Consider the following 23,491-nt stretch of genomic DNA (forward strand, 5'->3'; position numbering starts at 1 on the left):
TCCCTCTGGCAGGACAGGTATCCTTTGGGACTGGAAGCTCAGCTGATTTGGGGTAAATATCAGCTGGATGACAAATCTGCCTTTGTCAATCTCTAGAGGAGGAGGAAGAGGAAAGGGAGCGCCCTAAATGCAGACCTAGAGAGCAGGTTCTTGCTGCAAGTGCCTCCCCCTGCTGCCCTTCCATGTGTCCAGGAAAGTTATGAGTCAAACAGAGACAATATGAAAGTACAGGGCATTTATTCCTGTACATAACCAAAGCCCTTTTAATTCGTGTCTCCAGATGGAAAAGCAGGCAAGTCTCCTCCCCTGAACCAGGAGACTCAGTGCTAACATTTCAGGCTCATAATTAAAAAAAGAGTATATACTCCATATGCCTCTTTTCTTTCCCAAAAATTTGTTTTGTAGCACACACACCACGAAAAAAAGGGCTAAAAATACTTCCCAAGGCGCATTATTATCAGGAAGGAAAATGGAGAAATGCTGCTTTTTCCTCACCAGCCTCCCTCTGGTGGTGGATGACAACAATTCAGCTTGGGCAAGAAAGGTCATTTATTCCCTGCATTGGGGACTTCCAGCTGGCTGCAGATGTGTCCCCTCCTGACAGCTTTGACAAACAGGGAGAAAACTCAGCATTTTGGGATGCAGTCCTCCAGGAGGGTTTCTTGGGCTCTCAGAAACTCATCCACTTGCAAAACAAGGCTGTTTTTCATGAGGAAAAGCTTGGCTTCCAGCAAGACCCTGCCCATGAAGGGGAGGAGTCCAGGAGAGGGAAATCTCAGCCCTTGGGGTGTGCGGGCAGGTTTGGAGGCACGGGGTGTGTCTGTTCTTCAGCAGCTCCTCTTGTCCTTCCTCATCATCCTTCTGATGTCCTTATTGCAGCATTTTCCTCATTCAAAGGTGGTTGTGGAGGAGAATCCCCAGGTGCTCTGACTCTTTATTCCTTTTCTGCGGCCAGCAGGAGGTTGCAGACCTTGGAGTTGGTTTGGTGCAGGGCAAATTCCCTGCCGGGCACGGCGCCACGCCGGCCTCTCCGAGTGGTGCTGCTCCGGCTCCCGGCAGTCTGGGACACTGTGAGGACTTTCCTGTGGGACAAAGGGACAGCAGCGTGGTCAGGAGCCTCTGGTGGGGGTGGTGGATCTCATCCTTCTCCTCCCAGACCAGTCACCATCTCCTGATGGTCTCGTGTGTCGCTGTAGCACACGAAACAGCACGAGCGCACACACCGCTGCTCTCAGGGTGAAGGAAAGGGAAGTTTATTTTCTGACTCCAACATTTATAGTTTTCTAAAAGTGACAGTGGATTGGAGGGTGAAAGCGCCACCTCTCCAATGACACTGGACAAACTAACAGTCTATCAAATTTCTCCTCTTCTATGAAAGAATGCAGAACAATAAGTTATTTACAGAAAGTGTGTGAGAAAGTCCGCTACAAGAATGTCAACATCAGAAGGCTTAGAAAGCCTTAAAGAATCAGAGCAACACTTATGGAGCATTGTCGCAGACATCTTTTCATGAAAAATCCTTTCCTTAGGATTTTTCCTCCTGAGAAGCTGAGAGGCCTCAGGAACAAAATGTAAACAATGGTTATCTGTTGCTGTGGAATGCAACAGGTGCATCTGTGATTGGCCCATGTTGGATGTTTGTAATTAATGGCCAATCACAGTCAGCTGGCTTGGACAGACAGTCTGAGACAGCTGCCTTTGTTATCATTTCTTCCTTTTCTATTCTTAGCTAGCCTTCTGATGAAACGATTTCTTCTACTCTTTTAGTATAGTTTTAATGTAATGTATATGAAAAAATAATAAATCAAGCCTTCTGAAACATGGAGTCAGATCCTTGTCTCCTCCCTCACCCAAGAACCCCTGTGAACACCGTCACAGATGATGCTTCCACCCATATCAGGAACTTGTGGTGCCCTTCCCTCATCCCTACCTATTCCCACCCAATAAGTGCAACCACTGATCCTCTTCTCTTCCCTCCTTTCTCTCAAGCCCACCAGGATGTTTCTGCAGGATCTGGTGCTACCTGTATGGGACCTGCTCCTCTCTCAGCTGCAGGCACATGAGCACGGGGCTGCTGGAAAACCTCAGCTTGGTGTCGAAGTGGATGGAGGTCTCCACCTCCGTCTGGCTCCTCAGGGTGGCCTGGAGCAAAGGGGAATCTAGTTCTGCCTGGAAATCCATGGCAAGGCTTCCCCTGGGAGAGAGAAGCACGTAGGGTCTGGTCACGGAGCAATGGCCTGAGCTGGGCACCAGACAACTCCATGGAGGTCTGGCCATGGAAAATGTCTGTGTAAGCACCAGGAAAGGCTGGGCCCACCAGGAGAGGAGCAGGGAGCTGTGCAAATCCACCCTTGCCCCCCATTCCCAGAGCCAGGCTGACCTGGCATTGACGCTGGTTTTCAGTTCCTGCTCCCAAATGCTCACGTCCATGTCAGCTGAAATGTCCAGCCCCAGCCCACCCTGCAGTTTGAGGGTCACTTGGAGGCCAGACTGCAGAGGAATGACCTGGAAGATGGAAAAGGCAGAGCTTCCTGGATGAGTGCTGACACCAGCAGGGCCTTGTGGCTGCTGGGAACGTCCATCCCAACCCTGCACCTCCAGCCACGGGTCTCCCATGGCAGAACAAGCCATCCCACTGCTTTAGCAACCCCAAGACACATCTGGCAGTGCCACCTCGCTCTGGGATCTGTGTCTGTGGTGTGCAACATCCACAGGCTCATTTGGGGTGTGGTGTGCAGACAGGCCACTGCTCCCTCCCCATCCACTACCTGGTGATGGTCCATGAGCAGGAGGTTCCCCCTGACCACGCTGGTGGGCTCTGCAGTGCTCAGCAGGACCTTGGCCATCAGGTCTGTGTATCCCTGGAAGAAGACAACTGGCCGCAGCTGGACGTCAAAGAAGGTGGCTGCCATCCCAGCCATGAGCTCCGGCTCCTCCTCCCCTTCTGAGAGGTTTTCTCCCATCATCGACTCCATCCCTTGTGCTTCAAAGGTGACCTGGAAGACAGAAGTGGACAGGAGCAGGACATCAGTGATGGAGCGACTTGGGTGAGGCATCCAAGGCATCCCTGAGCACCCTGAGGTACCAGTGAGGCACCCAAACCCTCCCTGAGCACCCCGAGGTACCAGTGAGGCATCCAATGATCCCTGAGCACCCTGAGGTACCAGTGAGGCATCCAAACCATCCCTGAGCACCCTGAGGTACCAGTGAGACATCCAATGATCCCTGAGCACCCTGAGGTGCCAGTGTGACATCCAAGCCATCCCTGAGGTGCCAGTGAGGCATCCTCTGGTTTTTGGGGGGGCAGGGGGCTCCCTTCTCCAGAGCAGAGGTGTCTGGTTTCACACGGGTGATTTGGGAATTTGCCTTTTTTGGATGCAGGACGTGCTGAGCGCAGAGGTGAAGCACCACAAGGAGGTTAAGAGGGGACACAGGGACAGCAGTGGCACCCCTGGGCTGTGCTGTCACCCCCCCTGCAGCCCCCAGCCCCTCTGTCAGTGGCACCTGAGCTGCACGAAGGCGCTGGCCGTGGCTGAGCAGGGAGAAGTGGGAGACGCTCTTCCTCAGGAATCCACCCTCCAAAAACAGCAGGTCCAGCCCAAAAGTGGAAGTCAGGTCCTGGGTGACTGAAGGGCAGAGAGATGCCCATGAGCACCCCTGGGTGTCTGGTGGAAGGGGGTGCTAGCAGGACGACCTTTAGGGTCCCCTCCAACCCAAACCTGTGGTACCACTCTGCATCTTCTCCTTTCGTTCTTGCAACACTCAATTGATTCAGCATTGCAAAGCTGGGTTTTTTTTTGTTATTCCCTGGCTATTCCACCTTCACTGACCCTCTGCAAGGCCAGACTGAGCTAATTTGAAGGGGCACAGAAATGAGGGGTGAAGAAGTCAGCAGACATTTAGCAAGTGCTGCTTTTTGCACTGTCTAAAGTTTGATTCTTTCTTTTAAATCTCAGTGCAAGAATCGTCCTCTCTGAAGATCTTATTAAAAATACTAAAGGAACTGAGGAATGGAGTGAAATATCTTGTCAGGGAAAGCACAGAAATGCCTTCCAGCAATCTGCTGTTGGTTTCATTTCCAGCTGAAGCTTCTCTTTCAGGATTTGGGAGAAGTTTGTGTTAGAGAAGGGCATGTTCCTATCTCTGGTACTGGGGGGGACGGTCTCAGAAACCTCCCTGAGATTTTGGGGCATTCTACAGACCTGGATCCTCCTCTGGAAGCTGCTTTTTCCCACCAACCCCATCTTTAACCCTCTGAGGGGACCAAGGTGTCCTCTGTGCTGTCACCTGCCAGGGGTCCTGAGAAAGAAGAGGAGATGCCAGCTTTGGAGAAGAAGTTGTAATTGTTTATCCGTGGGTCTCCCATGATTTCTTTCAGTATCTTCCTGGAAAAGAGAGGGAAAGGATTTGTCAGCACGGGGAGGGAGGGAAGGCAAGAGGTCAGTGGTCCCTACAGAAGGAAATAGAATTTGCCAAAGTGGTTCTCATGGTTGCTGACTGCCCAAAGCAGCGTGAGTAAAAAATGAAAGCATTAGATGTGGGCTACCCTGGAGTTTCATTTTCCTCTGGCTTATTGGGATAAACCAGGCAGATATTTGTGTGCAACTTTTGCTTAGCTCTGAAAAACATGAGTGCTTGGTTTGTTCTGTGCAGACAGGAAGATTATTGCAGGCACAAATTGTGCACTGCCCTGGGAGCCAGAGCTTCAGCCTGCAAGGACTCTGCTGAAGCCACAAGCCTGCTCCTGCTGCCACGGGGCAGGATGACAAGGAAAGTCAGGTTTCACCTGGCTGTGTGACATCTGCACCCCTTTTGTTACTCCAGGAATGTCCAGGCAGCCCCACTAAGGGATGCTAGCACATTTTAAAGACCTGTTGGTCCAAACCCCAGAGCTGGATTGAGGAGGAGGAGGAGGAAAAGGTGATGCAGAGCAGAGGGAAGATGCCCCTGTGCCCTCCAGCCCCACCTTGCCAGGTGGTGATGGTCGTGCAGGCTGCTCTGCACTTTCAGCAGCAGAAACGTGGCCACCTCTGTGTCCATCTCAGTGGTGGCCAGCAGGATGTTGATGACATCCATGGGCAGGGGGTGGTTGTCCAGGAGGATTTCTGCAGCTGCCAGGCGACAGGTTTTGTCATAACTCTTCCTCTTCTGGTGGAAAATCCTCCTCATCACTTGCTTCACCTGATGACAAGGGGTAATTAAAAGAGTGAAGTGCACCCCAGCAGCTTGGCTTTGAGTGGAGAGGGGAGCACCAAGCCTCACAAGCTCCTGTCCTACCTTGCTGGAGATGTGGGCAGCGGGGAATCGCTGCAGGGCAGAGGTGGCTGCGGCGGTGACAGCCGTGGGACCGTGCTCAGCGTGCTCCAGGAGCGTGGGGATGGACTCAGGGAGCCTTGCATTCCCCAGGGCCAGCAGGGAAACCACCACCCTGGGCTCCTCCCGGGCACCTCCGAGCCCCCTGAGGATGGTTTCCACCCCACGCTCCACCACCTGCTCGGGATTTGCAGGAGAAGGGGAGGTGAGGGACAGGAGACATTCTGGGCACCCCTGGAATTGGGGGGGTGTCCCAAAAAGCCAAGTGTGAGGGGTTGCAGAGGACCCACCTGCAGCCCACAGAGCTTCTGCTGGCACAGCTTGCCCACCAGAGAGCCCACGGCAATTATTCCTGTCTCCCAGACCTCAGGGGCCAGCTGCCTCCCATCCAGCTTGTCCTGGGCATCAGGAAAGGGGTAACAGGAAGCAGGAAAACAGAAATGAGGAAAAAAAAAAAGAGAAGGTGTATGCTTTACCTATCTCAAGCAAAACTATCTCTTACCTGCCTTGAAGGAGGCCATGCATGATTTAATTGGATAAAATGCTGTAGCTCTAAATTGAGATTATATTCTCTTTAATGCACTGATACAAAGCATCTTCTGCTGAATTCTTCTCCTCTGGGAAGCATCTACTCCCATCACCAGTGTCCCATTAAATGCACATGAAACAATCCCACGAGCAGGAAAATCAATTTCTACAGAAAGGTTTCCCTTGTTCCATGGTGTGTGGATCCATGCCAGGACGGGGAAGAGAGGGAGATGTCCACACTCACCAGGACGAGCTGGAGGAGCTCTCCTGAAGGCCGGGGAGAGAAAGCTGCTGCGTAGAGAAACTTCTCCAGGAGGGATTTGGGCTCCTGGCTGAAATCCAGGAAGTCTGAGAGCGCTGCCAAGGAACCCACCGACTGTGCGGCCACGGCTGCCTCCAGCAGGAAGGGGCTGGAGCAGGAGGAGGGAAGTCAGCAGAGGCAGAGCCCACAGAAACCCTGCAGGGCTCGGGCAGGACGGGCATTAGGAGAAGCCAGAGAACACTGCCACTAGCCAGGGTGGCTGCCTGGAGCAGGGACGCTGCATGGAGCAGCACCAACCAGCCCTAGCTGTCTTGTCCAGGGCTCGGAATTTTGGAGACACAGCTCCAGGGGTTCTCACCGCGCCTCCTCGGGGGCTCTCCTCAGCAGCTGCAGGACATCGCTCTTCTTGGCACTGCGAAACATCTGGATGAACCTCTGGAACTGCCAGGCTGTCGCCGCCTTCGAGGTGTCTGTTCTGACTCTCTGCCTGTCAAAAGCCTGCAGGAAGGCTCTCAGCTGCAAAGGCGAGGTAGGTTAGGGGGGATTTTGTCGCAGACATCTTTTCATGAAAAATCCTTTCCTTAGGATTTTTCCTCCTGAGCAGCTGAGAGGCCTCAGGAACAGAATGTAAACATTGATTATCTGCTGCTGTGGAATGCAACAGGTGCATCTGTGATTGGCCCATGTTGTTTGTTTCTAATTAATGGCCAATCACAGTCCAGCTGTCTTGGACAGAGAGCCAAGCCACAAACCTTTATTATCATTCTTTGCTATTCTATTCTTAGCTAGCCTTCTGATGAAAACCTTTTCTTCTATTCTTTTAGTTTAGTTTGAATGTAATATATATGATAAAATAATAAATCAAGCCTTCTGAAACACGGAGTCAGATCCTTGTCTCCTCCCTCATCCAAGAACCCCTGTGAACACCGCCACAGGATTTAGCCTCTTTTATCACAGGGTAACCTTTACACCAAACCAACCCCTCCAAAAGCACCACTGGGCTTTAACCCCAAACCCCACGAGTGCCCAGCCTGAGGGAGAGCTTGAGGGAGAGTTCTGGGGCTCAGCAGCATCACTGACCGTCGGGCAGTGGGTGCAGAGCCTCCTGAAGGGCAGGCTGGCCATGCCCAGGGGCTGGGGCCGTGCCCCCATGCCAGCCAGCACATCCTCAAGGCTTTGTCCAGACACCTCTGCCAGCCCAGGCGTTGCAGGAGACACCAGCTGGAGCTGCTGCCTGCAAAGGGAGAAACAGTCAATGGGAAGTTTTGTGATTTCCACCCTCCAGGGCCAGTGGTTGGGATCATCCCTCACCTTGAGGTGATTTTGATGCCAGAGCGTGATCTCAGGGCTGGAGCCACCAGGTGGCTTTCCTCTGCCAGGACTGACTGGAGCAGGCTGTCCCTCACCACGTACTGGCTTCTGCTGGAGGGCTGCCACTCCACTCCAAAAATCTTGGGAAAGGAAAGGCAATGAGAAAAAAAGCAACCTTTTTATTCCCTTGCTCTCTTCCCAGGAGATTTCTCTCTTTACATGAGCAGAGAAAGAACTTTCCAGCCCACAAAGTCACCTACTTCGCTTGCAAAATGTAGGAAAGGAAAATCCATAAGAGCCCACCTTCTTCCCAGATGTGGGAGAAGGCAACAGCGGGTGAGGACCAGCAAGGGGATGCTCCCAGCCACGGCTGATGCAGGTACACAGAGTGGTGACACCACAGGGACTTGCACAACAAGGAGGTGTTGAGAGACCTGCCAGGGCCCCCGGGGTCTCCATGGGAATGTCCATTTTTATATTGAATTCAGTAGAATTGGTATATTTTCAAAAAAACCTTTAAATTTTGGTTTAAGGCAGGTATGACTGCGTTAAGACCCATGGGTTTCATCTGTTTATGTCAGGGCTGAGCACAGGCTACTGCTTTCAGCAAAACAGTCCTGTCAAGCTAATCCCTCATGCAACGAGTCTGAGAGCCAGAAAACATCCCTGCATCTCCAGCTTCCCAAGCAGGATCAGCTGACAGCTCAGAACTGACAACAACAGCGGGGATGGGGTGACCCAGAGCACCTTTGCTGCTCCTTCCCACCTCAAGACCCTCCTGAGGGATGTTGGTGCATCCCACTTTGGGGATGGCTCTAAGAGTCCCATCCCAAGCTGGTGCAGAAGGCTGAAGCCAGCTGGGAATGGGAATCCAAGCCCACCTGCAAAAGGATTTTAGGGGTGGCCCTGCTGAGCCCCCCACAGTGAGAGCAATGCACTTGCTTTGTTCATGGAGGTGAATCCAGACTTTGGCTTCGAGCAGCTGAGCAGATCTTTGGTCTTGGTGATGGAATGGTTGGACACGGTGTAGGTGACCTGGCAGCTTCCAGAGGCATCTTCCTGAAACACAAACGGGAGTGACCACGAGTATTAAACACTCTGTGGAGGGGACAGACACAGAGGCCAACCTGGCAAAGAGAACAGCAGCTAAAATCTAGAAAGTGAGACAAATCAGAGTTTGGTTGGGTAGCTCCAGCTCCATCCAGGCCTCTTTCAAATTCAGGCTCTAAATTAAGATTTAATTAAGCATCTCTGTGAGGTTATTTCTGAGGTTATTTCATGCTGCTCACAGGTCACTCCAGCTGGCTGCTGGCAAAGCAAATCCTGTTGGCAGGAATGCTTGTGGAGTTTTTCCTCTGCTGTTCCTACTGTCCAGGGAAAGGCTGTGATTTTGTAAGGGGTGCCAATTGCTGAAAATTACTTTATTTTAAGTCTTCTGCCTTTCCAAGAGTCATCCTTGCTCACAGCCTGGTTGGAGCAGCAGACCCAGTGTTATTTATCCTGAATTCTGCCCCCTCTGCTGAAGCTCGTGGGCTGGCTGGGCTCCAGGGCCAGCTCTCCTGGTGCATCTCTGGATTTGGGTCCCAGCTCTGGACCTACCTCCACTGTGGTGCCGGCGTGGGGCTGAAGCTGGAACAGGCTGGTGATGCCTCGTTTCAGGTTGGAGATCAGGATGTTTTCTGCTTCATTCCCATAGAAGGCTTTGACCTGGGAGGGCAGGAGGGGGTGCCTGGCTGAGGGGACATCTCTGGGGTCCCTGCAGGCTCCCTGCTCCTTCCCTGACTAAAGGGAGCATGAGAACACCCTGCAGACACCTGAGGGATTTTCTCAAGGAGGCCCTTATCCCTCAACAGCATGAGGTCTGTGAATGCAAGAACACAAAATTTCCCTTTCCTTCCCACCCTGGGGTTCCACAGCCTCAGAGGAGAAGGCCAGAAAGGAGCTGATATCCCATGGTTAGGGCTGAAGAGCTGTAACATGGGATTCTGCAGCTCCAGCTGAGTCCTTCTGGAGCATGGGACTCCTTGTAGGGTCCAACACTGGCCACTCTGTCCAGTTCCTTCTGCTCTGAAATCAGAGGTGGAGCAGGAGCTCCTATGGGCTCCATAGCCCAGAAAATTTAGGATGAGGACAGGAATGCTTTGCAGAGGGCACAAACAAGCCCAGGAGGTGCCCAGCTGACCTTCCCACTGTTCCAGGAGATGAACACTGGCTGCTGGAGCTCTGCCTGTGCCTCTGGGCTCAGGGCAACTTCTACAGGGGAACCTCCAGTGCTGTCCTGGCTCCTCTCCTCTTCTGGCTGGTGTTGGGCCTTCAGGTCACGGATCTACAACAGCAGAAGATGGCAGAAAGCAGTGACCAAGTGTCTGCTCCAAAGCTGGGGTGCATTTCCCCTGCAGGCAATGGGTTTGGTCAGAGAGGTCATTTTTCAACTGGCATGGGCTAGAAATGGAAGGGGTTGTGTGGAAACCCAGAGCACTGGGAATATTTCTGTGTCTGCTCTGGGGTGCCCTGACCCCCAGGGGAGCACTGACTCTGACCCTCATCCATGGAGAAAGTTTCCTAAACTCCAGAATAGACCAGAACCCACAAAAGTGTGCAATGGATTATAGAGAGTAGTGTAGGTGTATCACTTGGTGAGAAATTTAAGTTTTGGGATTTTTAGTGTGTTGTGGATGGAAGCAAGATGGAGGGCACAGGGTGTCATCCTGGGTTTCTTCTTCATGATGCTTCTTCCTCCTTCTCCATGGGTTTGGGTGGCATTTTGTAATTGGGCAGAAAAGTCCCCATTGCAGCTCTGTGGGATCAGTTATTGGGTTAAAAGGGAAAATAATCCAGGTGTCAGCTCTTAATTGGACAGTTTAGTCTTAAAAGCCCTTGTACCAAGAGGTTGTTGGCCATTTTGTGCCTGCTAATGAAAAGCTGCCTGTCACTGTGATATTTCCTGAAAAATCCCTTCAGGATTTTTCTCCTGAGAAGCTGAGAAGCCTCAGAAACAAAATGTAAACAACAATTATCTGATTGCTTGGAATGTGGTCTGGAGGTTTCTCACCAACAGGTGCATCTTTGATTGGTTCCATGTGAATTGTTTTAACTTAATGACCAATCACAGCCAGCTGTGTCGGACACTGTCATGAGTTTTTATTATTCATTCTTGTCTAGCCTTCTGATGTCTCCTTTCTCTCCTTCTTTAGTATGGTTTTAGAATAGAATAGAATAGAATAGAATAGAATAGAATAGAATAGAATAGAATAGAATAGAATAGAATAGAATAGAATAGAATAGAATAGAATAGAATATCAGCCTTCTAAGAACTTGGAGTCAAGTTCTCATCTCTCACCTCATCCTGGGGACCCACAACACCGCAACAATTGGTGACCACAGCGGCCAAACTCACAGTAGTGAGGCTGTTTCACTGATAAGAAATAATAAACACCTGAGTCCCAACATGAACTACTGTCTCAAGTGCCTTCAATACAGACCCAGAGAAACCAACAGGGTTGCAGCTCCTGGGGTGTTCCCAGCAGGAACACCTGGCTGGGATGGCTGTACACCCTGGTACACACCTGCAGCTGGAGCAGCTCGTCCCCGCCTGGGTCCCTCCAGAGCCGCTGCAGATGGATCAGTGCCTCAGCCTGCAGCCGGGCTCCCCACGGGGATGGTGTGGAGGTGTGCTGCAGCTGGACAGCCAGGGAGTACTGGTACTGATACAGGCTCCTGGGCTGGAAAGAAGGCAGCAAATTCCCTGGGGAAAGATGGAAGTGTTGAAGGGAAGCAGCCGTGGATTGTGGATACTGAGAGAGAGAAAGGGATAATTCCCCAGGCATCGTTCTGGGAAAAGCTGTGAGAAGCTCAGAGAAAGGAATTAAAACAGTTCTTATCTTAAGGTTTTGCAGCTGGTGTTTTGAACAGTTGTTTTTCATAAGGTGTTTAGAATGGTGGCTCCTTGTGGCAGCAGCTCTCTGGCCACAGAGAGCAGGGACAGGCCTTCCCAGGCATTTATCCCAGGGAAGGCTGCGAGAAAGCTCAGAGAAAGAATTGAAACAATTCTTATCTCCACTTGCTACACCTGCTACTAAGCAAACATAGAATGTGTAATAGAGATTTATTTACCAAAGAGTAATAGTGTTTGAATTAGTTAACCAATAAGGTCAAAGCTGTATCAAACAAACTAAAAAAAGTTACAAGCTTCTTAAAAACATAATAATATACAGTATAAAAAAATAAAACAATAGTTCAAACTTCTGCATCTTAGAGCCAATACTAATTACACCCACATCAGAGAAACCCCTACAACAGCAGTTCCTTAATTAACCAATTGGGTGACAGGTGTTATTAAGAACCAATCAGGTTCTGGATGAATGATATTGGTTATAAATATTATGAGAAACTGTAGTAAAGTAAGTTTTTTGCCTTCTGATCCGTATGGAGCTGTGTCACTTCCATTCCCGTTCCTGACTCGATGGTGACAATGGATCACCCCCATCCCAGAGGGACCCAGACTTGCAGGGGTGCTGATGGCCTGGGTCACTCCAGCCCCTGGCAGGGAAGGTTAGCTGATGGGAAGGTTTTCCTGGGCAAATATTTGTGCCTGTGCTTTGGATATTTGGGTGATCTCCAGGCTGACAGCAGATTCCTGCTCGTGTTTCCAGCCCTGCCTTAAAAACGATTGGGCACTTTTAGAAATGCCAAAGAAACACACTTCAATCCTGAAGGGAAGTTTCCTGAGCATGCCCACGGACAGGAGGGATATCTCCAGTGCCTTTTCAGCACTGGGCATTAACTGGGGTACAATCAACACTTTTAGGGGAGAAAAGAAGCCGAATTCTTCATATTATGAGTTTTCCATTGGAACTTAATTAAATCACTGTCTTTATGCTAAGGCAAAATAAAGTTGGTGAGACAGCCTTAGATCAAAACTCTCTGCTTTAATCTTATTTCTCTAGACTTATATGAAGTCCCTTCTCTTGCTCATATACAAGTGTGATTGAAGGGGGGATGATTGCCTTTGCCATGACAAAAGCAGTCAAATCTGTTTTCTGAAGTCACTTGAAATTCTCTTGGAAACTTAATGCACCTGCTGGACTTCTGAAATGTTTTATAGCTTTGCTGCTTTTAACAACAAATGAATCAATGGAAGTCCAGCTCAGTCCCTGGGGCTTTCCTCTGTGAGACAGACTGAGGAGTTTTTACAGTTCTGCACTGTGTGCAGTTTAAAAAGCTCCAGCTCTCTGGTTTTCCTCACCCCCCCAGGAAGGACTTCCACAATCCCCAAGCTTTCCCAGCCTCAGGAGATGCTCATGCTGTGTGCAGTTTGCCAGTCCCTGTTCCCTGCTTGGCTGCAGCCTGGGAGGATAAATGCTGGGATGAGCATCTCACCTCTCTGGACATCCAGACCCCGTAGAGTCCCTGGGCCTAAACCAGCCCAAAGCCTCTCTTACCTTTTGCTGCTCTCAGGAGGGAAAAGCAAAGCAGGCACAAGCATCCCCAAACTGCCTGTGGATCCATGGTGGGCTCCAGGAGCGGGGAAGGGAGGCAGGGAAGGGAGGGACCGCACAGCAAAAGTGCCAAGATCAGCAGTGCCGGGTGATGGGGCCCGACCTTCTCCTGTCCCCGCCTTACCCAAGAAAAGGCAAATAATTAAACCTTTGTACCAACCCCCAGCAGCCAGGGAGGGTTTGGAAATCAGCTGAGGTTCGCCAAAAGGCGGGAGGGGAGGAAGGCTGGGAGAAGAAGAGCAGCCAGAAGCACTGAGGGGAGGAGGAATTGTCCGTTTGTCCTGATACGGGACGGGGATGCTCAGAAAGCTGCTCTGTCTTTTGGAGATGTCTCTCTTCCCATCACATGATAGAAGACAGTCCCTTTCAAAAGAAAAGACCCAGAAGGGGGAAAGGGGGAAACAGCTTTTCCATCCCTTTAGCTGGAGACTGGGATTTGCAGACGGAGGCTCAAGTTACTTAAAGGGCCAGGCTGGAGGGGACGGGGAGCATGGCTTCCACCAGAAAGAAATGGGAAAGGGCTTGGGAAATCCATCTCTAAACGTCTTGGCCCATACTAACTATACAGTATTTTTATTAATGCATGAACCTTCTGATTGCTGAGTTTAATTGTTTCCTAAAGACACCACAGTAAGGGGTGGTGATGCAGCTCAGGGTCCTGGGAAGGCTTTTTGCTAAAAGAATGGGAGGGTGGAAGAGGGGGGCTCTTCACGTGTCATTCTGGAAGTGATCTGCATATTGCAGTGGGATTAAAACCCCAGGACTTTGGTGTTTTGGCATTTTCAAGGGCAAGTCTCCCAGCTCTGCATCACCACTGGGCTTTTGGGCCATTACTGTGATCAGAAAACCAGAGCAGATGCAGCTGAGAGAAACCTGGGAAAATTCCAGTTATAGGTTTCCCATATGTGGTGTCTTCGTGGACAAATACCCCATATTTACCTTGAAAAATATCCTTCTCTTCAGTATTTTCATTTAGCTTTTATAGAACAATAGAATGGTTTGAGGTGGAAGGGACCTTAAAGACCATTTTCTCTCAACCCCCTGGCATGGGCAGAGCAGCTGTGGCTGCCCCTGGATCCCTGGAAGTGTCCAATGCCAGGCTGGACAGGACTTGGAGCAACCTGAGATAGCAGAAAGTGTCCCTGCCCATGGCAGGGGGTTGGAACTGGATGATTTTTAAGGTTCCTTCAACACAAACCATGCCATGGCTCTGGGGGATCTGTGCCCTGCAGTGCAGTGAGAGCAAAGCACTACTCAGAGCATGAAATCTTCCTGCTGAGCACAGGAAGTTTTAGTTCTTTATCCAGCATGGGGGGAAAGGAAGTACTTCAGGGTGAGGTGGTTGTGGAGGGTCTAAGCCCTGAAGGTGAGGTCCCAGAATGTTTGCTGCCTGCAGCTCAATGAAATACCTGGACAGGAAAGGCAAACAGAAATAGCCTGTGAAAAAAACCTGCTGATAAGGAGGCCTCAAAGAGGAACTGAACTTTGGCAGGTTGGTTGTTTAAGCCTGGCTGCCACGACTTTCCAGGATTAGGATGTGAAAAAATGTTTTTTCTTTCTCCAAACCTGCTTCTTCCTTCTGTCACTGAGAGAACCTGTGAAGAAGAATAAAGCAAAAGAACGCAGAGGGGGTTAAAAGCGTTGTGAAGCATTCTTCTCAAATCCATCTGGGGTTCCATGCTCTTGGAAAGGTGCCTTATGGAACTTCAGACACTATGGGCAGATGGATGGTGCTAAAATCAGCGCTGCTGGAACCCTGGGTGCTCCCCCAGCCCCTCGTGTGCCACCCCAGGGAAATGTGAGCTCCCACTTCTGTCCAGGGAAGGGACCTGGCTGCTGGACCAACAAGGGGGATTCTGGCTGCAGGACCTGGTGTGGCAGCTCTGAAACCCACGGGCAGAGCAGAGCAGAGCAGAGCAGGGGCAGTCAGCGTGCCCAGGTCACCGTGCCCAGGTCAGAGAGGCACACAGGGACCTCAGCACCCTGAGCTGTGACATCAGGCTGGACTTTGGCAAAGGGTGGCCAGGCTGCACTCGCCTGGAAGGACGCGACAGGGGCTGCTGCATCACAGCCTGCAAACCTCAATTTCCTTCTCTTCTAAATGACCTTCAGCTCCAAAAGTCCCCCCACCCCATCCCCAGCATCTTCTCTTGCCTTGCCACCTCCCTTTTTGCCATTGCAGTGGCAGGGAAAGCTCTGACTCTACCAACAAGCTCCATCAACCCTCCCCTCTGAGAGAAAAACTGAAGGGGAGGGAGCAGTTCCCACATGATTGCACTGGTGGCACTCAAAAGTCTCCAAAATCCCTGAACAGAGAGATTTCCTGGGGCTGTGTGGGTCAAGAGGCCCCAGGTGTGACCAGTGAGCACCTGAGGGTCCTAATGAGCTTTAATGACCCTAATGAGCCTCAGCTGTGGTCTCCTTAGGAGATGATTTCTACTCCTGCAAAGCAGCCAATCACCTGCCCTGGGAGCAAGGGGAGAATGTGACTGGTGCTTGTGTGAACTGGTTAAAAACCAGACAATTTTAAGAAAAAAAAAATCAATTTTGCTCAGTCAGTTTTGGGGTGTGAAAGATTTGGAGCTATGTAAGTATATACTTACAGGTTTTGGACCAGACAAATACATATGTGTGTGTGTATATATATATATATATATATCTGTAATTTTTAAGCCAGCTCACCTAAGCTGGTCTGTAAGGCAGAAATGCCCCCTTTCCCACCTGTATTTTTTAGGCAGTTGTTCAGTAGTTCCCTATGCAAGCACACACCTATGGATTTCATGGAGGAAAGCAGCCCCCACTGGGGATGAGGCTGTGGTGAGATGTATAAAAGGAGCTACTCCCCTCCAGCCCTGTGAGCCCCCCACTTGCAAGGAGCTGTCTGAGTGCTTTGTGTTTCATTGTCTGGAGGTTGCCAGGCTGCACTTTTCAGGACAGCCTCCCTTTTGTCCTCCTTTTTCTTTATTTTTCTCCTTCCCTCTGCCTGAAACAAGCTGTGGAAAAGCCCCTGGTCTGGCTGGCTCCCTATGAACTGTGCTTGCTAAAGAGATTGGGTCGGGGAAAGGGGGAAAGTCTGAGCATAGCAAAGTGACAGAAGCTGGGTTTGCATCTCAATCTGAGGCATCTCAAAGCCTGATAAGCTGACAAAAAGACTTTGCTGTGTTAATGCACAATTATATTTTTGAGCAATTTCTGGAAAGTAGGGCTGGGATCAACCTGGGGATGTTGTCTGGCCCAGTTTCCTGAGCCTGGCTTTGGCATGGGGAATGGATGCCTGACCTCTGCAGAGAGCTGCTGCTGACAGAGATTCCTCAGTTTCTATATGAATTTTTCCCAGTACTTTGCTGCTATAAAGAAGTCTCCTCTTTCTACAGTTTCTCTCTATTACCTTTAAACCCAGCCCCAGCTGAGTAAGAATTTAGTCCCAGTCTTTTCTTTCCTCCTCCCTTCTCCTCCCTTAGTTTCTCTTCTCTTTTCGAATCTGAAGAGGCCTCAGCTGCCTCCCTGTTTCCTTCCTCTCTCACCTTCCAGATCTTGTTTTCCCTTGTTCCTTCCTTATAAAACCCTTGATAACCCATTCCCCACTTAAGCCTTTGTTGGATCCTTGTTTTTCTACCTTCTGGCTGCTGTGGGTGAAGGTCTGAGCACACTCTGCTCCCTCTGCTCCAGAAAGCAGCCTTGCAGTTATCCCAGTCTCCTGCTGTTGAGGGCTTCCCTAGGCTCTTGTGGAAATGAGGAATACCCAGGAAGCTTTTTCTTTCTTGAGATTAGAATGGTTTCTGCAAGTCCTTGAGGTGTGACCATGATGGTTAAAAACCTACTGTGCAAATGAAGGTTTTCTGCTTCTTTCCCCACTCCATGCTCCATCCTCTCCCTTACTTTGTCATCTCAACAACAGCTAAGGAAACCTTTCTAATGCTGTCAATTGGCAATGGAACTGCTCTTTAATTCAGTTTTAAAATAGCTTTTAGTGTCCGGCTCTGCCGTGGCTATAGATTTGAATTTTGGATGAAGTTGTTGGTGCTTAACAAGCTCTGTGCTGCTTTAGAGCCTTTCTCCAAGGCTCAAAGAATGCCCCTGGCAGGGAGTGCAGGAGTGTTGTGCACTCCTTGTTTAGAAATGGAGTGCATTAAACCAGGTTCCTTTAAAAGCCACTCTTAAGTGAAATTAAGGCACTGGAATTCCTTTGGGAAATGGTCCATTTAGGACAGACCCACAGTGCCAGAAGCTGTTTGTCTGATGGTCAGTTCATGCTCTGATCAGCGCAGGGCCAGCCCCTCAAGAAATGCATGAGCCAAACGCAGCAAGGAGAGGAAAAGACCCGAGCTGAGCTGAGAGAGCTGGAGAGATGAAATGCCACAGATGTGCCTGGAGCACGGCCCTCCCCAGCAGCTTTTCTTACAGTTCAGTGCTCAAAAAGCTAAAAGCTGATGCTCAGGACTTTGGGATCTGGCTTGGGACTGCAGAGGGGATGAGCTCCCTTACTGGAACTCAGGCAGTGGAGTGCCACAGGCCTGCAGCCAGATTGCTTCTCCTTCAGCTTGAATTCAATGGTTGGTTTTGGTTTGTTTCTATTTTTGCCTGTTTGCTCTGTTTCTGGTTTTTTAAGTATCCTTAGAGAAGCTACAAGAAGAGAAAGATCAGAGCAGAAATAGGCTGGAGCACCACTGGCACAGTAATTGATATTTTACTCTTCCTCTTTTCCTTTTTAAAATATATGTAGATAACATGAACTTTTTAAACTCTGTGGTTTGGGACAAACACTCTTTTTTCCCTATCTTTGGAAGAGATATGCAAGTCCTGAGACCCTGGGCCAATGCTCCCTGCATTTTATTTATGTTTTTACAATTTAACAAGGGGTGATAAGATTGACCAGGAAGATACAACTCAGGAACTCACCAGGCAGCAGCCTCCAAACTCTTTGGGTGATGCCAAGAGCAGTAGGGTGTGAAGGCTGCTTTCCAGTGTGAGGTTAATCCATAGTAACCTGCTCAGTGACACCAAAGTCACTGCTTAGAAGCCACTAGTTATTTCCCGAAGTGCAGGAGCTGGAGGGTTTGACAAAGTCTGGGCAGAATGATGAAGAATATTCCTGTCAGATTTCTCCTTCTCTTCTTGTGCCAGCAAGAGGAACCCATCCTCGTTAGGGGTTTTGTTCCTGTGTGACAGTGTGTAGCTCAGAGCTAAAGCAGTGCCCAGGAGCGTTAATTATTTAATCTGCACTGCCCCCTCAGCCGTGTGAGCTCTGAGCAGTGCGCTGGGAAGTGGGGCCGAGCCAATTTCGGGCAGTCGGGCTCGGAGCTTGAAGGGTTTGGAGTCAACAGCGGAGACTGAGCTCCCTCTGTGGTCAGAGAGGGGAGACTCCTTCCTCTGCAGGGAACGCTTTCCCAGCCGGGTTTTCTCTCCTGACAGCTCAAGTCTCGCCTCTTCAAGAGCAGAGCACGCTGTGCCCCCAGGGCTTTGCTGCTGGGAGCACTGGGAGAGATCCTGGAACACTGGCAGGGAACTGGGAGCACAGGGAATGCCAGGAGGGACCTGGGAGGGAGAGTGGGAGCAGTGGGAGTGAGCAGGAAGGAGCACTGGGAGGGATATCAGGAGCCCTGGGAAGGAACAGTGCTCCCAGTTCCTGCCCAGTGCTCTCCCCATCCCTGCCGGGGCTTGCCAGGAAGAGGGACACTGGCAGGGAGCTGGGAGGGAACTCCTCAGCACTCTGCAAGGGGCAGCAGCCCCAGGGGCGACCAGTGAGGAAGGGGAGTGCCCCCAGTCCCTCCCCAGTGACCCCAAAATGGGGGTTATGAGGAGAAAAGGGATTGAAATGGGGGGGGAAAGCTTTTCTGTAATTGTGTTTGAACTGGGGGGGATCCCCATTTACCTATGATTTGCAGGGTCTCAGTTGAATGGAAAACACACCTTTTTCATCATTTTGGGTGCCTCACTAGGCAGGCAATCACCATTTTCCATGATTTTCATGTTGAAATGGAAGGAGAAACCCTTTATGGTGCTGTTTGAATTGAGGGAAAGAGCCCCATTTTCATCATCTTAAGGCTCAAACTGAGAGCAAACACGGCTGCCCCTGGTCTGAAAGGGCTTCCCTGGAGAGGAACCTCTTGATGTGCCACTGGAAGAGTTCCATCGAGGGGGAGCCTCCATTTGAAGGGACCTTCAGAGATAAAAAAGATGTGCAAAAGCCCCCAGAATGGTCTTTGTTGAGGGAAACTGAAGAGGGAAACTGCATTTCCCCTCATTTTAGGAGGCTGAATTGAGGCAAATCCCCATCTGTGAGAATCACTGGGGCTGTGTCTGATTCCCACAGAGCAGGAGCAGCCTTGCCCTCAGCAGGTCACAGCCCTGTCCCATGAGGATGTGGCACAAAAGGGTCGGGAAAGACCACAGGACCTCAGCTCAGATGAGGCTTTTGACAGAGCCCAGAGATCTCATCCTGGAACTCTGGAAACACAGGAAAACCATGAGACAGCCCTGGCTCAAGGCCCAGCAACCCTGCTGGAACAGGAGAAGGGACTAAAGGCTGAGCAGGCAGTGCAGGGAACGGCTGCAGACAGCCTGTTCAAAGAGATGCATCTGCAGCTGGAGAACAAAACAGAGAGATCCCAGAGTGACACCATGTCATGTGGATAGTCACACAAAGATATGTCAGAGTTCATGAAAAGCCAGCTATAAATAAGGTAATGGTGTCTTGTGAATAATGCCTGTTATAAAAATGAGTGAATTCACATGATGGAACCAATACATCAGCAGTGACTGTCTCAGGAATTGGAGACAATATTCTTCCAGCATTCCTGTATCCATTGCAATGAAACACTGAACAGCTTACAGTGGATAACAGCCATAATGTAGAACAGCCACCCACTGTCCTGTGTTATCTGTGGAAGATAAAACAGAAGAGATCCCAGTCAATGATCCTGTTGGGCAGTGCAGCAGTGACACCTGTGCAATCTGTGAGAGATCAAGGGCCCAACAAACTGTATCTTCTATCCCAAAAGCAGCTGTTTATCAGTGTTTCATCACAGCCGTTTCAGTTGGATCTGTCTTATCTCTTGAAGAAAATAACCACATCTTGCAATGTAAACAAACATATTTAAACAAAATTAATTCAGGACTTAAAATTAATTGCAGTGTAATTCAGTGTCACCTCAGCGGCATTAGAGGTACACTTAAGAGAACTTAAAGTTACATCTTTAATACTGAATAAAAACTGATTTTAATAAAACTGGAATGGAACATGAAATGGCTTAAAGGGAAGGAAACTGAAACTTGACCTCATTCAAACTCAGCAAAGCTCAAACCTGGCAGAAATCCACCTCGACATGAATGAGTCTTAACAAAATTAACTCAATAGAGTAATAAAACATAACATCACTCAGATCTAACTTTGCTTGATCTTAGCAACACTAAAATCATATTCAAATAAACCAGAACTGAACTAACAATCAATATCCTTAAAAGTTCTGGGTACTACAAAATGTAACTTAGTCTGCTGCTATTAATACCAAAAGGCACTGAAAATGTGAACCAAGCGTGGCTGAAATAACGGCCTGATGGATTTACTGGAGGATTAGAGAAGTGTGACAAATACATTGACCCTATGTAATTTAACATTGAGAAAAACTCATGGTAGCTGCAGATTTTATGGAACCATAAATTTACTCAGACCTTTTAAAGTGCAACTGTATCGAAGGAAACAACAATGTAGAATTTGGCAAAGTGCCCAAGAAACCGGGAGCTTCTAGAGATTGTATTTAGTGTAATACCATATGGTAAATGTTAGCAGCATTTCTGTTCAAGAAATTAGATTGTGTTATTCTGCACATAATGATAATAATGATAATGATGATAATGATAATAATGGGCTGGATTTACCGCTTTGAATCTCTCCAGTAACAATTCTCAGAGAAATCAGAGCTCACGAAAAACTCAAGATGAACTTTAAAAAAGCATTTCAGCACATGTTTACGGCGTTCTAGGACACGGTGCGTGAGGTTTCAGTAACCAGGGGCAGTCAGAGCCCTCCCGGCCAATGCCGGGGGTTCGCCCCGCCGCAGGGGGGGAGCCACGGGGGGGGAGTGAGTTCGCCCGGGGCCAAGCGGAGCCGCCGGGCAAAGCCGAGCCCCGGGAGCGGGGAAAGCCCCGGCGGCAGCGAGGGGAAAGCCGAACTGGGATCCGCACGGGGCTCGGGGTGAGGCGGGGCAGCCCCGCGCCCGCCGGCACCGCAGGGGTTTGCATTGCGCTCAGCCGAGCCAGAGGGACTCGGGTTCAGATGCCCGGGGTGGCAATGACGCGCGCTGCGATGTGCCAGAACGGTGAAACGACCGATCCCAGAGAAGAATGGACAAAATGGGATCACTGAGGTCTGGTTTGGCTTTCTTACCCCCATCTACCGTGCCCATGGGGTTGCCACTTATAGCAGGTGTATCTTAGTGGTGAGTACAGAGCCCAACTCAGTCTTGCCTTCTAGTCCCTGTTGTATTAAAGGACAGCTGAGCAGTGACAGAGCTCTGGGGTGCCTTTCTTGCCCCCACCTTACCATGCCTATGGGCTTGCTGCCCACAGCAGGGCTATGGAATCTTCTTGGTGGTGAACACAGGGGCCAACCTGGTCTTGTCCTCTAGTTCTTGTGTCACTTTACTTGTTGGTCCTTAAGGAAACTGCCCCAATACCACTGATACTTCTCCTTAAAAGAACAGAGTGTACACAGAGAGCCAGAGGCCACTCCAGCCAGCAGAGCTAGGCAGTGACACATACACAAACACACATGTAAATATAAATATCTATATATAGGTCTGTTTCTCTAGGTGGGACAGCAGCTGGATGCACGGAGCCGTGTACCCAGAGCCATGTCCCTGGGCATGCCCAGCCATGAGTGCACACAAGCACACGTGCAGAGCCAGTGCTCACACACACAGGGAGCTGCTCACCTGCACAGAGCTCCTGTGCCCCATGGCACCTGCCAGCAGCACCCCCTGTGTGCACCCAGCCTGCCCCAGCAGCCCCCCTGTGCTGCACAGACACTCACCTGTGCAAGGTCCCTGCCAATGCACACGGGCCCCAAGCAGGGACCTGCTGGCACGGAGAGCCTGAGCACAGCAGCGTGTGCAGTGTCACACACAGCAACACACGCCTGTCCCACACAGAGCCGTGCTCACACCTGCAGGACCTGGGCACACTCACAAGCACAGAGCTGTGCACAGCCCCACTCACAGCTGAGAGTGCAATGCAGCCCCCGTGCCCACAGCAGGGCACACAGCCTGTGCCCATGGCAGCACCTCCCTGGGCACAGAGCTGGGCACAGCAGCACACAGTGCCCATGGCAGAGCAGGACGTGTGCCCTCACACCTGGGCACAGCACACACACACAGTGCCCATGGCAGAGCAGGACGTGTGCCCTCACACCTGGGCACAGCTCACACACACAGTGCCCATGGCCGAGCAGGACGTGTGCCCTCACACCTGGGCACAGCACACACACACAGTGCCCATGGCAGAGCAGGACGTGTGCCCTCACACCTGGGCACAGCTCACACACACAGTGCCCATGGCAGAGCAGGACGTGTGCCCTCACACCTGGGCACAGCTCACACACACACAGTGCCCATGGCAGAGCAGGACGTGTGCCCTCACACCTGGGCACAGCACACACACACAGTGCCCATGGCAGAGCAGGACGTGTGCCCTCACACCTGGGCACAGCTCACACACACAGTGCCCATGGCAGAGCAGGACGTGTGCCCTCACACCTGGGCACAGCTCACACGGGCACACAGGGCCGGGCACTCTCTGGCACAGCTCTCCTGGCCCCGACGCCCCTGCGCTCTCTCCTCGTGGGACCGTGACACGGTGGGCACGGGGACATTGTGGCACCGTTTAAGGAGCCCCCTCTGTGCCTTTGGGGTGGGCACACACAGGCCTGTGCTCAAGGAAAGGTCAGAGAGAGACCACGCTGGATTCTGCTGCTGCCTCTGACCCTGCCAGGGCCAAACTGAGCCCGTTTTGCTGTCCTGTGTTCCCCAGAGCCTGAGCAGCTCGAGGCAGAGCACTGGGAAGGCTGACTGAGGGTCACTGCTGGGGCACAGCACACGGGGCACTTTTCACCCCTCACATTGCCAGGGGCTGCTGGGGCAGGAACTCACAACAGCCTGAGCCCACTGCCTCAGCAGCCTGTGCTCTGTCCAGGGGCCCCTTTCACTCCTGACCTGAGCAGGGGAACGTGTGGCTCTGGCGCTGGGGAGGGCAGCTCACGGTCCCCTGGGGATGGGGAAAGGAAAGCTCCAGGCCTCTCTGCAGGGGGACAGGGACTGTCAAACAAAGGTTTTCAGCAAGATTTCATCTTGGACTGAAAGGGGGAAAGGTGTCTGTGTAATGCATGGAAATCTAAGTGCAAAACAACTGCCATTTCTAATAAAGAATTCTCATCAATGTAAGGTCTCCTGTTTTCTAAAGAAGTTTTGGTTCAGTCAGACAGAAAATCGCTTTCTGATGTATGACAGCTGTCAGTGCTGACTTAGGTGCACTTCTACAAGGTATATATTTAGTTTTCTAGAGCAGTGCTAGAGATTCTAGGAGC

At 50.7% G+C, this 23,491-nt stretch overlaps 1 protein-coding gene across 1 annotated transcript; it reads right to left on the reverse strand.

The window, feature by feature from the left end:
* Positions 1 to 220: 220 nt before the first annotated feature.
* LOC115904943 (microsomal triglyceride transfer protein-like) lies at positions 221 to 13,431 on the reverse strand. The gene is made up of 18 exons (XM_030950893.1): positions 12,856 to 13,431; positions 10,981 to 11,159; positions 9,597 to 9,740; positions 9,014 to 9,121; positions 8,357 to 8,473; positions 7,415 to 7,554; positions 7,184 to 7,337; positions 6,462 to 6,619; positions 6,086 to 6,251; positions 5,604 to 5,711; positions 5,278 to 5,490; positions 4,967 to 5,181; positions 4,288 to 4,385; positions 3,505 to 3,626; positions 2,769 to 2,996; positions 2,381 to 2,505; positions 2,024 to 2,194; positions 221 to 1,082 (listed from the first exon to the last, which is right to left on the reverse strand). The coding sequence occupies exons 1-18, from the start codon at positions 12,920 to 12,922 to the stop codon at positions 935 to 937; spliced, it is 2,661 nt and encodes an 886-aa protein (XP_030806753.1). The 5' UTR covers positions 12,923 to 13,431; the 3' UTR covers positions 221 to 934.
* Between the last annotated feature and the right edge of the window lie 10,060 nt (positions 13,432 to 23,491).

Source organism: Camarhynchus parvulus, chromosome 6 (genome assembly GCF_901933205.1).
Source record: "Camarhynchus parvulus chromosome 6, STF_HiC, whole genome shotgun sequence".
Classification (NCBI taxonomy): domain Eukaryota; kingdom Metazoa; phylum Chordata; class Aves; order Passeriformes; family Thraupidae; genus Camarhynchus; species Camarhynchus parvulus.

Bases quoted from the DNA above. Each gene is read 5' to 3' on its own strand.
- LOC115904943 (XM_030950893.1), bottom strand. From the start codon at position 12,922: ATGGATCCACAGGCAGTTTGGGGATGCTTGTGCCTGCTTTGCTTTTCC. The intron at 9,122-9,596 runs GTCAGCTGGGCA...CTGCCCTCCCAG, and splicing joins TCTCCTGGAACAGTGGGAAG to GTCAAAGCCTTCTATGGGAA. The intron at 6,252-6,461 runs GTGAGAACCCCT...CTCCTGCTCCAG, and splicing joins AGAGCCCCCGAGGAGGCGCG to CCCCTTCCTGCTGGAGGCAG.